An 18,199-nucleotide genomic window follows, 5' to 3' on the forward strand; every position below is an offset into this window, starting at 1 on the left:
AGTGAGTAAGAGCTTCTGGGACTCCAACTCAGAGCTTTTTTGGAGCTGGAAAGGGCGAGGGGGACATCAAATTGGTGGTGATGTAAGACAGTTTCTGTTGCATCATTCCAAGTGAAGGAGAGCATATAGAGTAGCTGAAAAAAGGGAAGGCCAGCTACAGCAAGGGTCTTTATAACCCAAGAGGGTCGGCAATTGATGCAGGAAAGCTGTGTTCAGGAGGGATGTGAGGATTCTCCTTTGAAGAACTTCAGTGGTGTGCTGCTTTAATTTTGGAGTGGACAAGAAGCAGCACCATGCCCTTCCCAGGAGCATGCCATGTTGTGCATAAATACACAAAGGAAATGTTCAACATTTCACACGATTAGGGACCAGCTGCATTTCTGGAAGCCAAAGACAAACGTGGTATTGGAAGGAGCACTTTAAACCCAGTGTTTTGTCAAGGGCCCACTACATTCAAACTTTACACAACCCAACTTCAATATTACAGTTCAGTTCTGAGAAGTTAAATACAGCGTTAACTAACGTTATTAGAGCTTAGTTCACACCTGTTGTACCAAGAGGTCGCCAATGTTCTGGATAATGTAATTCCGGTCACTGCCTTCCTCCAAGGACGCCTTCCGTCGCTCCTTTAATTGAAACAGGAATTGCCCATGCAACTCCAACAATTCATCCACACAAGGAAAGATTTTGTTGATGACAGTGTTCGTGAACTGCAGCTCCTCTCTCAGTGCTTTGGAGTACACCTTCAGCATGATTTTCAGTGTTCGGACATGATGCATTTCAGTCTGCATGAGCTCTGGAGAGAAAAAATGTTAGTCGTTTAGAAATGTTAGGCAGCGGCTGGCCAAGCATCTAGCACAGCAGGCTGTGAAAGTCAGCAGCCATCGCAAGCCACTTACCGCACTTCTGGTGCATGTTGCTAGCAAAGGCAGCATTGAAATAACGATGGGCATCAACAGCTCAGCTATTTTACTTCATTCTGAATTTATAACACACACCCACCACTTCCTACTGGCAAGAGAAACTGACAGACGATATTATACTGTTGTGTGTTGGATGCTGTGAAGTTTGTGCATTCCTCTGAGGGAGTGCTTTCAGTATCCATAAAAAAGCCTTACTTTTACAGTGGTCAGGTGAAGACTGACAGCTTCTATTATGATTCAAGTCAAAGCTTAGGAGACCTTGAACTACTGTAATCTAAACATCTCATTAGAATAGAAACATGGGACATGAGATGCTCTCACAGCTACGGAAGCCACCCTGTGCCTAAGGAAAACTCATTTATGATGCTTTTGGATTTCTCCCAGACAGTAATAAAGCAGCATCACCAGTACGTGCCAAGGACTATAGCGGCAATATACCAGCATGGTAGTGCTAAAGACTTTCCACAGATCAGCTCAAAGCTGGGTATGCAACACAACTGAGGACTGTGCAAATCTGACAGCTAAATTCTCTAGTCTGTCTAAAACTCTGTAGTCTGCATTATGAAGCAGCTGTAAACATTTTGAAGTATGCAGCGCAGAAACAGTAATCAATGTCGACAGCAATAATAATCCCTATTCACGCAATTTGTGAAGAACTTCAGGATAAAAAAAAATAATTTCATTCATCTCTGGACTGGAATCGGGCTAGCATTCTGAACCGGAAACACTTCTTGAAAGGAGAAATGAAGACTCCTTATAATCCAATTAAAACCCTAGAGGGAGTTCTAGGATTATAGGTTGCAATTTGGCCAGGACAACAGGGCTGACAAGCCTACTCTTGCAAAAGGAACCATGGGATCCTTAAGAACATGGAGTCCTAAGTTTAGGTCTCATTAGAAGGATCGTGCCTTCAGCCACACTGGTGTGCATAAAAACACCATTCTGGGGCACTGGATCAGTACTGAGGAAAGATCACTGCTCTACTAGGGGACCGACGCTTTCCAGGGAAATCTTCCAACCAAGTAGTGACCAAGTTTGACCCTGATTAGATTACATCATCTTCAGATCATGGCTCAAGATGGTGGCTATGGATAGTGCCTTGTTTGATAGGTGGAATTTACAGCTTACATTAGCAATCTGAACACCACAATGTAACAAATCAGAACCCAAGTACACAGCACGTCCAGGGGTAGAAAAGGGGAAATCTTCACACAATCCTGGCTTCTAAGCACAAGGGAAAACAGGGAGGCAGTGAAATCACTGAATCCTATTATACTAGTCAAAATAGTAATAGGAGACATTTTAAAATAGAAGCACTATGTAAATGACAGAAATAAATTGTTCTTACCATAAATGACATCTTGCCTTTTCATAACTGCTCTCTTTTGCTCCTTTGCATAAGACTGTTCCACTGTGAGACTCCAAGATTCTGCCTCAAACTCATGAGCATCTGTTTCTATCTCACTTCTCAGAGAGGGAAAGTATACATCTAGATCAAAAGCACATTCCATTTAACTAACATTATGCCCTGGACATATCCGCCAATAACTTTTATGAACATCAAAAGGAGTTAAAACATTTCAATAGTCTCTCTGAGACTCAATTTGTAAAAACCACAGCAGGAAATCCTCAAAAGACAGAAGTTCCATACCTTCCAGAAAAATGGATTCTGCTGTTGAAGGTGCAAGTGAGACAACATCATCTGATGTCTGCTTAAATTTTATAAATCCCGAATCCCCTTCATCCATTTCTCCTGTGATTGGTCTAAATAGCCAAAAAAATTATACAACTGTGTTACTTTAACATAGAATATTAATTTTTTGAGAGAAAAGCACAACTAAATTATCTGTAACAAACCATTTTAATTTGCACTCTTCCTTTATTATGGAGCTAATTTGTTAGAACAAACACAAAGACTATCCTCGCTTTTTGACATGAAATAGTCAAATGCAATTTGGTAATAAACATTGAAACTCGATAGATACATTTCCAGTTTAAATTAAAAGTCCCTTATTCTCTTCTCTTGACCAATCACCTCTTGTACAACTTTTGGTACTACACCTTAAAAGCACCTAATTTTATGTTGATGAACTGGACGGGGCACTGTATTCCCTATGTAGGGTCAAAACTAACAGCTCCAACAGTAAGATGACACATAATTGTAAAAGGAACAGGAGTACTTGTGGCACCTTAGAGACTAACAAATTTATTTGAGCATAAGCTTTCGTGGGCTACAGCCCACTTCTTCGGATGCATAAAATGGAACATATATGGAGGACATAATTGTGGCAAACAAAAATGTGATACATAGCTTTGAAATATCCCTTGATTAAAATAGGGGACTGTTTCAATTTAAACAGCATTGTCAACTACACTACTTGGCCCAAAAAATTCAGGCTAAGAAACTATTCCTAGGTTTCCAGAGACCTAATGGCAAAAGACTTAGATGGACAATAAAGCTTGGGCAAGGGTACTCAAATACCACAATCCAAATTTCACCATAATCCATGGTATTTTATCTATAGCAGAAAGGAACTACAGAGACTTTGCAGCTTCACAAAGAAACAAACAGCTGTCCATTTGGAGAGCATTTCTCAATGCAATTCAGCAGTAAGGGTTCATCTAATACTCTCTACAGCTTGCAATAAATGCATGTCCTTCATTTGAAAGGGATTTAGTTCTGTAACTGTTTTTACAGGTACAGTAGGAAAAACAAAGTGGCTTAAAAGAGAAGCTGTCTACTTACCCAAATTTATTAACAGAAACAGCAGTATTCAATGCAGACGACGAATTTCCTCTTTGGGTGATAGTCATGCCGAGATGCCGAGACAGAACTGGGGTGCCATCCGATCCCAGAAGGGCACTTCGGGGCTGCTCCTTCAGAGAGGCTGCTACAGAAGCAAAAACTGAATTGGTGCTCAAAAAGTGAGGAGCACACTGCAAATTGCCTGCTCTCAAACCCCTCCTCTCTGAACGTGGCTGGAGAGCAGACAAGATCTTGGATGTCAAGAGCTCATTGTCCAAAAAGACATTCTCATTCCATTTTCTTGAAAAAGAGCTACAAAAAGACAGCTCTGGGGGAGCTGGCATTGTGTTGTTTCTGCCACTGCTTTTTGAATTTGGATTCCCCATGCTTGCCACTGGCTGCCCTACGATTTAGGGCAGTAAAGTGGCCCCACAGATGCACTGTTTTTATACTACCTTGTGATCCTTCTAGCTGCCACTTAACGCACTGTATTGGCTAAATCAGCAGGTCTGAAGTGCAGGAAATTGGTCCCTGCTGTGCCCATTTAGTGTGGAAATTACAAAGTATCTTCTCCTTTAGTAAAACACCATAATCTACACACAATTATTCGCACTCTGTTGTACAAGGGCATAGAACATTTCATGTCAAACAAGAAAAATCTCAGATCACAAAAAAACCCAACAGTTCTCGGACATGCTTATTGCTACCCAGTGATTTATACACACACTAACAGATACCACAGCTAAACTGAATTTTAATACTTCAACTTTTCAATTCTTTTAAAATCTATACAGACTGCAAACTGGAAAGATATTTAAACCTATAATCACTATTATACAATGCATGGAAGCCTGTAATAGATATAATTTTTTTTAGTATTAATGCCTGCAATGTAAAATAAGGAACTGGAGACGAAATGCATTAATTTAATCTTATTTTTCATAATGATTTTAGAAAAGTCATAGGTGGAGAAACCAGCCAGACACAATCTTTAAAACTTCACATCGCTGATTAAATCTGCAGCTGCCCTTTCTTCCAAGTGCTCTTAATACCCACAGGAGTGCTCTGCTGAAATGAGAGGGGCAGGAAGAGAGTTGACTCCCAGAAAGAAAAGCCAGAAGAGGAGAGGTGGAAAGCTCATGAAGGGAACTCAAGGGAGGAAGGGAGCAGCACAAATTCCACCAAATGGGGAGCATGATGATGCCAAGGACAGATATATGGGTAAAGTTTTTAAAAACCAGGGATTATTAAATTTAATCACTAATATGTGCATAGAATGGGGCTTTAATTCCATCTTGCAGTTCTGGTGACATGTATAAATCAGTCTTTCGATTGGTGAAGCTACCAAAACACCGCAATGAAAGTACAGACTTTATTACTCCAGGCTACAGAAATTAGTGTTCAGCTAAGCAGCAGATGGATCATGTTCAACTTGCTATTCCAGTGAATATACAAATGCCAGAGATTTCCCCTTGTGTATTGTTTTATTGACTTCCACGCGAGGAGGGCCAATGGCTACTGAATGCCTCTTCAGAGGAAGAGGCTACAAGTCTTTAAATACAAAATCAATTTCAGTATTAGGACCCAATCCCACAAACACTTGATCATAGGAAGAGTTCCACTGGCTTCAGTGGACTAAGTGCCTAAGAGGTGGCAAGATCCAGCCTTTCATGAGAAAATGTGCCATTTATTGCTAAATGTTGGCCTACAAAGCCAGCTGGTTTGTATCAAACCCTGATTAAAGTCCGTGGGAAGATCATTTTATTGTTATCATGAACATAATATTTTAATGCTGTGATCATAACAAAAAGCGAGAATTAAAGAGATGTTCTGTGTCTAGAGGCTCAGTGTTTGGAGTTTTTATCTAGAACAAACAGCTTGAATCTGATTTTCAGCAGTCCTGAATGTCGCTGATGGAGACCCATACATCTGCTAGTCCACAGCACCAACATGGCAACTGCAAACTGATCTTCTGTTCACTTAAGTAACAAATTTGCAACTAAGCCTTGATAAGATCACGTTAACAATCACTCAAGAGAGCCCCAAAAATGAGTATCCCTTCTGAGAGTATCACGGGCGTTTGAAATTCAGGTTCCAGGTGAATTGCATCTTCTCAAAAGTCTTATTTTAAGACAGTGGTGACCTTCCATTAAGTAACAGTGTCTTTGATGTTGCACACTTTAGAAGGTCAGGCTTCTATTCTGGGGGGAGTGGCGAGACACTGGGCTCTACTTATGTCCTGACAATGCCACTTGGAACAAGATTCTGAAATAGGGGTCTCAACTTCCTTCTTTTATAGCCCCCCCAACAGGCTATAAAAACTTCATGGCCCACAACAACTGGTGTTAGAGGGTAGCAAGCAGGACAACTGCCCAGCCACCCACGCCACAGTGGGCATTGAGAAGCTAAGTTGCTCAGGCTTCGGCTTTAGCCCCGGGTGTTGGGGTCCCGGGGCTGCAGTCCTGTGTGGCAGGGCTTTGGCTTTCTGCCCTGGGTCCTAGCAAGTCTAATACGCGCCATGGCTGGTGGATCCCCCTGAAACCTGCTCACAGCCCTCCAGCCCCAGGTTGAGAACCACAGTTCTGAAGGGTGCATTAAAATATATCATTGCAACCCATCTCTCTATGATTTCTACACAAAAAGGTTACGGTAATTAGATCCCTACTCATAGTGATATTGCCCAGATTCAACACACTAGCACAATACCTCATTAGTAAAGAATGTCACCTGGGCATGTATTAATATCGTGAGCCTTTGCATCTCTCATCATTTTACTATATAACTAGAATCTCACTCGAATAATTCTAGGTTTCAAAGATGTGTTGAGTTTGTAGTACTGAGCCATTGGATTTTCATCTGTCAAAACAAGGGGCCCACATATATAGAAAAAGTATTGCAAAAGTGTGGGGAGAAAGAAGCAAGTTCAATTTAATTACAGTCCACCTTACCAATTAAAGTAAATCTTTAATAGCATCAATTTAAAGCCTACAAACAAACAATCTTGTTTAAACAACATTTCAGAAAAGGCAATCAACCCATTATAAAGGATTGCAAAAAAAGAAAGAAGCTAGCATTGCAAAGATTTTATATATTTTAACAAATACATAGCCATGGCTCCAGATAGTTACCAGAACGAAACGGGCCATCAACATTAAAAAAAAAAAAAAAAAAAAAACCTACACACTCACTTTTGTAAGGAGTTTTTTCACTTGCTATTTTTATATGTAGCCCCTAAGATCACTACCACTGAAAGACAACAACAGTTATTTTTCTCAATTTGTTTACACTGCATATATGAAGCATTTTGTATATAGTCCTTTTGACTGTGTTGTCCCTGCTCCATATATGAAGTGGGTCAGCCCCCCAGTTTGCATGGGTCATTCACACAACAACCAGGGACAGAAAAGCATTTTAAAATTTAGCAAAGCGTGATGGTAAAACACCACACACTGGCAGGTGCAGGTTCTGAAATTGCTGTTAACCTTTGTTAACTGACTATATTTCAACTTGACTGGGTCCCTTTAAATAAGAATACAATTCAAAAAGAAGCCACCGAGCCAAAACCATACAGATTCATAGTATTCACCTCCCAAAATACAACAGAATATCCACATTCATTTGACCATCAAGTCACAACTATTCTTTATCAAAAGCCGGGGGCTTTGCACTACCCCTGCAGGCTAACAAATCTAGTCTAACCCCTCCAGGCTAACAAGGCAGGGAGCGAGTTCCAAAGTCAGACATCCTTCCCCTAACACTGCCGCTACCCCCTTTTTTCTGAAAATGGAGTAGAGGTGCTGCCTTGAGCACGTGATCACAAACACGGTAGTGTTACTTGGGAAGTGATGCTGCCTAATCTAGGTAGCCAAGTCCCAAACTGCTTAAGGCTGTTTACTAACCCTGACCACCACCTGGCAGCTAAAAGACAGCTAGTGCAAATTACAGAGGTTACGTGTCCCCTGAGTGAAACCCTGCTTAACAAAAATCCTTAGTGCTCTGCATTAACTTCAGCTTCCTTGCAGTCCCAAGGTACAGCCTCACATAGAATGCCGACTATCATCACTGTGACATGAGACTAAGGTGTGGATAACTGAGGCAAGGTCCATATCTGACAGTCAGGTGCACATGACTGAGTGCCCTGGGCCTCAGCTGCTATCTAAGCAACCAGGGACTCCCTCTTTTATAAAACCTTGAACTTGCTAACCTCTAATACAGGTCGCTGCCTCCTCTGGATGGACAATGTCATCTTCCTTAACGTTCCTGGTTGGTTCCCACATCCTACCAACATTACTTCAGCAAGCCCCTATCATCCACATCCCACTCACAGACACCAAATCACTCATTTCACTGTACCTGCCAAGTCTGACATACAAGAGACATAGATCCAAGGATCATCAGTATACTGAAAACAATGTAGCCTCTATTCCTCCCGCCCACGTACAGAAGGAATAATAAATCAGACCCCTACAGTGACCTGCCTCCAGGTAAAAGAGAAACTGCCCAAAAGCACCCTTTCATGAAGAAAGGAGTAGAACAAGCAACTCTGTCCCTGCCGCTAGGAAGTGCAGATGTATCAGTAAAACCTAGCGGTGAGTTGTAGCAAAGGCAGCTGACAGACCCAAGAGAATCATCCATCAACAAGAGGAAATCCTCTACCAATGGAACCTATGCGTCTCATTCCCAAGTCTGAAACCTGACTGATTTCCACAGCCCAGTCAGAAGCCAGAGCTTCCTGACACAAACTCAGTGACTTTGCCAGAAAAGGAAGATTGGATGGATACTGGTCAATTGTTAGCAAGGTCAGCGTCAAAGGGTAGCTTCTTGAGCAGAGGACTCATAATGTCCTTGAGGATAGCGAGCATCCAGTCTCCAGCAGGGAAATGATGACAACCTCAACTAACAACAGGCACAGTATTTCTCAGCTTGCTTTCACCAACCAGGAATGGTCCAATTCACAGCAACCTGCTGTCTTCTACAGCAACTCCAGAACTATACTGAGAAAATGACTTCAGACTTTCCTGGCTTAAAAGTGAATTTCTTCTTTTTATTGATGCAATAGCTTTGGTCCTTTTATAAAAGTTGGAGAAGGAAGAGTGCTAACAAACCATCCCCTGAAAGTGCAGTATATCCATCATCTTCTAAACAAACAATATTTCAGACATTAAGCCAATGCCACACTAGATAGGACTAGAATTTGGTAAAGGAAGGTTGCAAAAAATTGGTTTTTGGTAGTCCGCTGAACCATCAGGCTAGAAGCAAATTTGTTCACCAAGTGTGTAATATTTTCACGTATATGCCAATTTCCTTGAGAATTTCAGACTGCAAATTTACGAAAGCGTATCTGGCAGATATAGTGCCTTTAAGGAAAGCTACAGTACTAAAGAGGCTAATATAGTCTTTCAGAACCGACATCCACATTCCAAAAAGACCTTCAATATGTATTTATAAGCAAATCCAACAGCTTTTATCTTTTCACTGCCAAAACCAAGCAGAACACACACAAAATCTTCCTAAATGCCAATAAGGCCAAACCGATCTTGGGGCCTTCAGTGCTGTTTCCTTGCATCTTAGGACCTACTCTTGAAATTACTTTCACTTTAAAAAATGCCCAGTTAGATGTAACTTACTGTTTTAATACAGCGTATACGATGAGTAAAGACATGTACTGCCCATGGCATTAGCTATTCTTTTCAACTTCTTAGTCCTTCTACTTTTGACTATGTTCCCATTTTTCAGTCTACCTAGCAGAGTCTGCACTAAAGAAAAAGTCATTTTCTGAGTTCAATTAGCACTGTCTGCACACTGCTGAGAGTCATCATTGATTGCTGTTAGCTCATCACACCAGACCAGACTGTATACCACAGAGTTGTTCCAACGACAAGACCTAGGATTAACTTTTTCCATTTTCATTATTCTTTCATGTTTCCTATTTTAGTCTCTAAACCTCTCCATAAGGAGACAAAGCCATTCTTGGCAACAAAAACAGTCACTTATCTTATTCTAACAATTAGTCCCCCTGTGCTGTTTCCACAGTAAAAGCGTTTAAAAAAACAAACAAACCTTGAAATGCAAGTCAGCCACCACCTACCATACACACACTGGCACTCCAGATACCAGACATCCTCATCTACAATGCGTCTCAGTGAGTAACACAACTGAACAGAGACCAATGCATCCAGGCAGAGACTAATTTTGTCCTTGTTATGATCAACCGAGTCATCTTACAACCTGAGGAGTCTGTTTCTCCCCTGAACACTCACCTGTCAACTCCTACCACCTACAATTGTATTTACACACACACAGGGCTGGACTGTGATCTCACTTACATGGGCATAAACACAGAACAGTTCTAACACAGAGAGCTGACTGTGACCCACTAGATGGAGAACACCTTGTTAGCATTTTATGTAATCACTGATTGAAAAGAATAGCTGTACCTCAAAATAAACACTAGTATCCAAATTCTAGAAACAACTCAGAGCAAAGGTGCAGAATCTTACAGACTGTGTGACGAGAGCAAGTTCTGTGATGGTGAAAATGCCCATTTGGTGGGATCCAAAAGGCCTCAGCACAGCTTCAGCACCACAGCCATAGGGAGGGTGGGGGAGAAAAATGATTTGTCTATTGGATAACGGTGCTTGAAAGCTTCATGGCAATAGCAAAAAGCTATTTCAGAGCTTATACTTCAAAGTAACTGCTCTTTTCAAATATTTTCCCCCACAATCCTTTTTCCAAATTTATGACAACAAAGATATATCTTTCAGACGGCTAATGCCTGCTTGTCTCAGAGACTGCTAGCTAGCACCAGCTGCAGGCAAATTTTTAATAGACAATTATGAAAATCTGATGTAAAATGAAGGTTCCAGTTCACAGTTCTAGTCTTTTCAGAAGCCAGAGAATAGGCAATCAATGAGAAACTAGCTTATCGATCTTTCTTCACTGCGATATTTTGAGGTTACACAGCAAGAAGGTATAAAATAGAATAAAAATATAAACGGATAAAAACACATAGGAGACTTCTAAGCGCTTCTAGCTCATTCCCAATGGGGAAAAATGAAGTCATCTTATTAAACGAGACCTTTTCTAACCTTCAATAATACACTGTATATTGTTTCTAAAACATATTAAAGAAAAAAGTATAAAACTCAACAGACAAGCCTTGAGCACAGCAATCATTCTTTAGTACAAACCTGGGTAAAAGCACTGGGGTGAACTTTGTGGGGATCCAGGAGGTCTGTGTTGCAAATCCTTCTGCTATAGGAGAAAAAAATAATAAAAAAAAATTCTTAAAGGGTGCCCTTAACTACAAAGATGAGAGCATCATTTCACAGTGAACCATATTTTCAGTATCATGAATTACAGATTACAGGTGGATCCTTACACTTAAACTAGGAAAGCAAAAGCTTTTGTAGAAAAAGTTTTTAAAATTTTTCACATTCTAAAACAAAACAATGTATCTAGACTTAAAAATTACAAATAAATGCTAAGAATGCTTTGCAGAGTATAAGCAAGGCTAAGCCTTGCCTACATCAGAAAGCTGCACAGTTTAAAGATGTGATTTAAATAGCTTTATTTAAACCGCGAAAACCCATGTGGACACTTATTTCAGGTTAAGGGTAGCTTATTTTAAACCAATTCCTAATTGGTTTAAGCTGGTTTAAACCAAAAGTAGAGTGTCTACACAGGTCTTTGTGAAGGTTTAGTTAAAGCAATTTAAAACATAACTTTAATTACATCAGTGCAACTTTCTCACACAGACAAGTCCTCATTCGTATAATAGGGCAATGTCCAAAGGTCAATCTGTTAAGAGCCAAGATGTCAATACGCAGGAAAAATAAATACATTTCTGTAGCAGGTAATTATTATGGGGGTCTCATTGCATTTCATTATTTATTTTGTCTTCTGTTCTATGTCAGCCTACTTCTCTCTCCTTTCTCTTGTTCCAAGAGTGATTTGTGGGAGCCTGGTTATGTATTGGAGTTTGTAGAAAGCTGTATCTGCAAATGGAACATTCTATTGCACAGAAGATAGGCACAATAGTGTTTGCATGTTAAAAAAAACAAACAAACAAAACAAAACAGGATGATGTGAAAATTCAAAGTAGAAAACCAACAATAATTCTGCCCTCAGGACTGGGCTGAAAATTGATTCCTTCGTCTCTTGACTGCCAAGACTTGAGCTGTTCTGTACTCTCTGTTCTTCCCCATATTACTCCCTGCTCTGCCTTAGGTCTCTGAAGTCAGCAGTTGTACATGGGAAAAAAAACAAACCCTAAATTTGAATGCAAGTCTCAATAGGTAAGTGAAGGAGGAAATAATATTCAAATACCATGTTTTAAAACACAAGAAAGGACTAACATTTTTTTTTTTTTTTTACAAATACATAGTTGATTATGACCACACAATAACCTTATATGGAATCCTATGAGCATATTTCGATACAGATAAGTAAAAAATGAACTGCTTGGCTAGAAGTCAAGGCCATGGCTTGCAAAGATTCAGAAGAAGATTTTACAGTTTAGAACATGAAACCACTATTTCTACAGAGCTCGGATTATAATTAGCATGTAACTGTTCTGATCAACCTCCCTCCTCTCATGCAAGCCTCCTCAAACATGGACCAACCATGCTGTGTTACTTATTTATCTATGCAGTGGCATTAAAAAACAGGGGTTCCAAAAATTAAGAATATGCATAATTTGCTTTTAGAGAGATAGAATGTTTCAGGAACAAATAATGGGCTCAAAAGAGCCAGGAATTCCTGAGGGTGAATCTAACACTGACTTGTTAGGCTGATTTACCTAAGGCTACATTTCTGCCTCAAGCAACAGAGAGTCCTGTGGCACCTTTAAGACTAACCGAAGTATTGGGAGCATAAGCTTTCGTGGGTAAGAACCTCACTTCATCAGATGCAATGAGGTTCTTACCCACGAAAGCTTATGCTCCCAATACTTCGGTTAGTCTTAAAGGTGCCACAGGACTCTCTGTTGCTTTTTACAGATTCAGACTAACACGGCTACCCCTCTGATACTTGATTTCTGCCTCAGTTTCCTCACACATACATAAACCATCAAGGGATACTAGCTGGACCAGTTAAAACTATTCAAGGATTTGAAGATATAGGGTCAGATTCTTAGCTGGTGTAAATCAGAGTAACTCCACTGGATACAACACACTATTTAGGTGATAAGAACAGGAGTAGCTTATGTTCAAATAAATTTGTTAGTCTCTAAGGTGCCACAAGTACTCCTGTTCTTTTTGTGGATACAGACTAACACGGCTGCTACTCTGAAACCTGTATTTAGGTGATATTACTCCTATCTTATAATGGAAGAAAAGTTGTAAAACCAACCTTGGGTCTGGTACTGCTGCATTCAGCCAGTAAGGTCTTGCAGTTCTTGTGAACATTCACTGCACAGTCTGAAATGTACAAAATATGTAAGTTATTCTTACCCTCCCCATTTCGACAGAGAGAAATAACCGATTTCTCAGATTTGAAAGGATCAGGAAATGACTCCAGCTATTCCATTGGGAATACTTATTGTGAAATTTCAACTCTTGGTTTTACACCAAAATGCTCAAACTTGTAAGAATAAAGATAAGAGCCATTATTAGAAAAGCTCATACCAACAAGATGTACTGGGTATGAAAGAACACCATTACCAGAGCACCTTTGGGGCATCTCCAGATGGCAACCTAAGGCAGGAACAGTACCACATAAATATGCTGCTTGTTCCAACCCTAGTACAGTAGAATGGCTATAGCAGATTCATATTGTAACCCAGTGGCACAGAACAATATTCTTCATTTGCACGGTCTCCTCACGGCAATAGGAAATATTTCAGTCTCCTACAAGAGTGCAGTTAATTGCTCCCTTTTATCCTGGGGGAAGGGATAGCTCAGTGGTATGAGCATTGGTCTGCTAAACCCAGGGTTGTGAGTTCAATCCTTGAGGGAGCCACTTGGGGATCTGGGGCAAAAATCAGTACTTGGTCCTGCTAGTGAAGGCAGGGGGCTGGACTCAATGACCTTTCAGGGTCCCTTCCAGTTCTAGGAGATAGGTATATCTCCATTATAACTTACAATATTTTAACCTTATATATTGCAAGTTTATTCTTTTTGTTGTATGCGTGCATGCATATGCATGTATGAACCATTTCTTGTTTAATCAAGTCTATTCCTTTGCCACCACCTTTTAACTAAACTTCAAGGAAGAAAACTGGTTGCTGGTTTCTTCATTAATCTCACCTCAGATTCCCCACCTCACCAAAATGAAAAGTATACATAAACTTCATATTTCAAAATCATTCTCACAAACATTAATGAAACGAAAAATGAGCATTACATGCCCATTTACAAAGCAGAGAAACACACACCCAAACAAAAATATAACTGTCAGAAAATCTTGCAAGTAACAGATGTAATTAATTCTAGTAGTTCTTGTAAGGATGAGATTTGTTAAAAGCTCTCACTGCTTTATGTAAAGAGCTCATTATTCACTAATATTCTTCTGGTTCATTTCCACCTCTGTCAGATCACCATATTCTTCAGATTCTGAACTGTTATTCCAAGGCAAATTGAATCAAGTTACCTAATTCAGGCAATATACCAAACAAATTCAGAGACTAGGGTAATTCTTCATGTACAATGTACACAGTCTTTTTACATGTGGATGGTGACTAGGAACTGATTAAATTAACTGAAATAGGCAACAGAAGACCCTCAAAGTAGTGTCAATGATCCAGATGCCACCACTTTTATATGGCATAAGGCAATTGCTTCCACATCATGGCACTAGAACATCCTGAGATAAGAGATAACACACAAGACCTTTCCAACCAAGATTAAATCCAATGCCCTTTCCCCATCAAAATAATTATAGACCAAGGGGTGGGCAAGGCGGAGGGGACCACTCTCACACATCCTCCGGTAGCTCCCCTGGCCCTCTGTAAATTAAGATGTTTTCTTTATCTGGAGAGAACAGAAGCAGGACACCAGAAACTCAAATATTAAGGGAGACCTGATTTTTTTCTTCTTGCAATGGACTCAAAACATGCTTAAAGTGACAGCTAGAACAGGAACACTTGCACTGTAACTGCTCGAGAAAAGGCTGTTTGTGCCTAATGCACTGGGGAAAACTGTTCAAGAAATCTTCATCCATGCAGAAATATAACCCCTGTTATTGTGCCAGTCAGCAGCAACTAGGGTGACCTGTTTTAAGTATTGCTGGTGTAAGATTGCTACATGCTCATTTACACAGCAGTATTTTCCACAATTACAATAAATGTCTGAGAAGAGAATACAAATAACATGCTTATCCAGGCCAAATATCTAAATAAATTAATGTTAGCAGCCATGTTGGTTCCAGGTTATTAGAGAGACAAGGAGGATAAGGTAATATCCCGAAGAGCCCTGTGCTGTTCCAAATTTGTCTATTTCACCACCAGAAGTTGGTCCAATAAAAGATATTACTTCACCCTCCTTGTCTTTCTAACTAAATTAATAACAGTGACAGACTCAGGCCTGTTAGAGGATGGGATGACAACTGGAAATGAAAGGTGCATATGTGCATGCTTTTTCCACATGTGAGGGGTGTACGTGCATGTCACGTACAGAATTTTCAATAGAAAATATCTCTGCAAAAAGCTTAATTCTGGCAACTAAAACTAGAAATACTGCGAAAAATGAACTAGATACTGAAATTGGATGATGCTAAATGTATTAGAAGTTTTCAGTCCTAACTTTAAACCGAAGAAAGAATTCTGTATTAGCCATTCTACGTGGGGTACAAACTGATGAACCCACCAAAAGAACACAAGCACCCCACAAAATGAAGAGCTCTAAAAGAAAAAAGGGAAACAAAAATCAGCAGATTCAGGAAGTTGCCAAAAAAAGCTCTCAATATTTGGTATGGATTTTTGAATGGACATAATGAAGTGCCTAATGGCAAACGCACCCATGAAACAAACCAGTAAACTGTAGAATGAAACCACCATAAAACAGGAATTAGAAACAAAGTATTTAATGACATTATGTCTGATTGAATGGGCCCTGGAGACTGAACTCCCTTCTTACCCTTGGGGCAGGACTGAGGCACATTGGATAACTTTCTCCCCAACACTGCCCCAAACAATCACTGCCTGCGCTATACCAGCTGTGTGAATAACCAGTGTCCAGAGCCGTCAATCTAGCACCTTTCACCAGCTAAACACAATTAAATTTAAAAAAAGAAATTAAGAATAAGGACATTATGCCACTGTTACAGCGCTTGATAGGTTTAAACTGAAGTCTAGGTGTTCCACTGACAAAAGGTCACAGGTGTAACGTCGTCAGTACACATGCATTTTATAGTTTGCTAATGTCATGTTTTTGTAAAAGTAATCTCTCAGCTTCCTGTACACCTAGGAATGCTGACTGTAAGCACCTACAAGCTTCATTAGAATTCCATTTATAACTATTTGGGTGAGCTTGAATAAATTTCCACAAAAGACTACAAATATATTTAAAACATTGTAAAAAGGGAAATCTTCAGATTGACTCTCTAAATCTTTTATTCACTTACAAAGTTATAATACAAAAAGCTACCATGAACGTTCAATCGATCAAATTGATCGGACACTTGTATCACTCTACTCTTAAATCCATCATTGACTTGGGCCAGGTCTACACTACAGACCTATATCGGTATAATTATGTTGCTCAGGGGGTTGAAAAATCCACACCCCTGAGCGATGTAGTTATACCAACCTAACCCCCAGGGGAGGGATAGCTCAGTGGTTTGAGCATTGGCCTGCTAAACCCAGGGTTGTGAGCTCAATCCTTGAGGGGGCCATTTAGGGAACTGGTGTTAAAAAAAAAAAAAAAAAAAAAAAAAAAAACTGTCTGGGGATTTGTCCTGGTTTGAGCAGGGGTTGGACTAGATGATCTCCTGAGGTCCCTTCCAACACGGATATTCTATGAACTATGGTGACGGGAATTCACTTAAGCGCTGCAGCTGTGCCGATGCAGTGTTTTAAGGGTACACCCGCCCTCAGTGATTAGGTTAAACAGTTCCTTTTTCTTTAATGATTAGTAAGACCATGTCCTATTCTCTAGACTTAACAAATACATAAGATAACTTTAAAAGGGACATCAATTGAAAAATATACTTCTGTTTGAAAACTGTTCACCTATCTTTGTTACAAGCAACACCTAAAATTACCAAATCTGGGAGATTAATTATGTATTTGACAGTACTGTGTGAACAGTCAGTTTCATTGTTTCCCTTGTTGTAGAAGTCTTTCACACAGCAAGGGAGAGAGAAACACACTAGAAAATAGGAAAAAATGCAATTGTAAAGCCTCAAAGATTGGCAAGAGAATTCATGGGCAGGTGTTGTATCTGAAACTGCCCACCCAATGTGAAAAAACAGAGTGAAAGAAACCGATAAAGCCTTTTATAATCCCACCAAATTTTATAAGATATGCTTCAATTATATCTATTTGACATCCTTCTTACTGTAGTGCAGCAGCCACTATAGTTAAAGGTGAAATAATACACATTTGTTCATTCTCTTGCAGACTGGTGGATTTGATTTCTTCTCTCTAAACACAAGAGCTTTCAGCATTCTCTATTCCTTCAGAGCACCTTTCTGAACAGAATATTGGAAAATTAGAGAGGTTCACAGAAGAGCAACTAGAATGATTGGGGGCATAGAAAAACTCAAATGACGAGTAATTGAAAAGATTGAGATTGTTACCATAGAAAGGAGATTAATAAGAAGTAAATAAAATAATGGATTGTCTAGAAAAGATAGATGGGAGCTTCTGCAATTGAAAAAATGGCAAATTCAAAATTGACAAAAGAAAATACTTTTTCATGCAACATATAATTAGATTGTGCAACTCTCTGCCACCTGATTTTACTAAGGCCAAGGATTTGGCAAAATTCAAAGAGGCAATGGACATTTATATGGTTAACAAAAATACCCAGAGTTATAACAATTAACACTAACAAAAAGAGTATTGGAAGGGAACTAAAACCTCATGTTGCAGGATTTAAACCAAACTCTAATTATTAGAGATTAAGAGAAGGCCTTTGGGGAGGGCAGATTATCCCACATCTGCTTCCTGTGGAGTTTCTTGCTTCCTCTGAAACATCTGTACTCATCAGCAGCATACTGGACAAGATGGAGAATGGGTCTGATCCAGTATGGCAATTCCAATGTTCCAGAGCAAAAAGTCAATAACAAACATCATAAAAGATCATTTTAATGACCAAAGATATTAAAGTTATTTTCTGGTAGAATATAAAAGTTCCCCCTTCCCTTCCCAAAAGTTAGTTTATACAATACAAAGTGCTAAATAAAACATTTGAGGTGTATGACTGATCTGAAATTCTGCTTTATGTAAAAATAAACAGCTCTCCCCCAGACTTGTTGAGATTCATAACAATATTTAAGACAGTACCATAAGCCCAACAGGCTAAAATGTAACAAGATATCTAGCACAATTTGAGAATACTGAAATTCTTTCAGCACCTATCAAAATCCA

At 39.6% G+C, this 18,199-nt stretch overlaps 1 protein-coding gene across 7 annotated transcripts in view; it reads right to left on the minus strand.

Annotated features, from left to right (window-relative positions):
• The window catches only part of ARHGEF18 (Rho/Rac guanine nucleotide exchange factor 18), an 85,743-nt gene that overhangs the window by 25,459 nt on the left and 42,085 nt on the right, over nucleotides 1-18,199 (minus strand). For 4 of the 7 annotated variants that reach the window (XM_008171589.3, XM_065578289.1, XM_042862014.2 and 1 more), the window contains 6 exons: nucleotides 13,021-13,088; nucleotides 10,860-10,923; nucleotides 3,670-3,814; nucleotides 2,575-2,687; nucleotides 2,272-2,412; nucleotides 546-796 (listed from right to left, as the gene is read on the minus strand). In XM_008171589.3, the coding sequence (XP_008169811.3) occupies nucleotides 546-796; nucleotides 2,272-2,412; nucleotides 2,575-2,687; nucleotides 3,670-3,814; nucleotides 10,860-10,923; nucleotides 13,021-13,088 (782 nt within the window). The remainder of the gene's footprint in view (nucleotides 1-545; nucleotides 797-2,271; nucleotides 2,413-2,574; nucleotides 2,688-3,669; nucleotides 3,815-10,859; nucleotides 10,924-13,020; nucleotides 13,089-18,199) is intronic. The other 3 variants (XM_005279019.3, XM_005279018.3, XM_008171590.3) reach the window with 3 other exon arrangements.

The sequence above is a fragment of the Chrysemys picta genome, chromosome 25 (assembly GCF_011386835.1).
Source record: "Chrysemys picta bellii isolate R12L10 chromosome 25, ASM1138683v2, whole genome shotgun sequence".
Lineage (NCBI taxonomy): Eukaryota > Metazoa > Chordata > Testudines > Emydidae > Chrysemys > Chrysemys picta.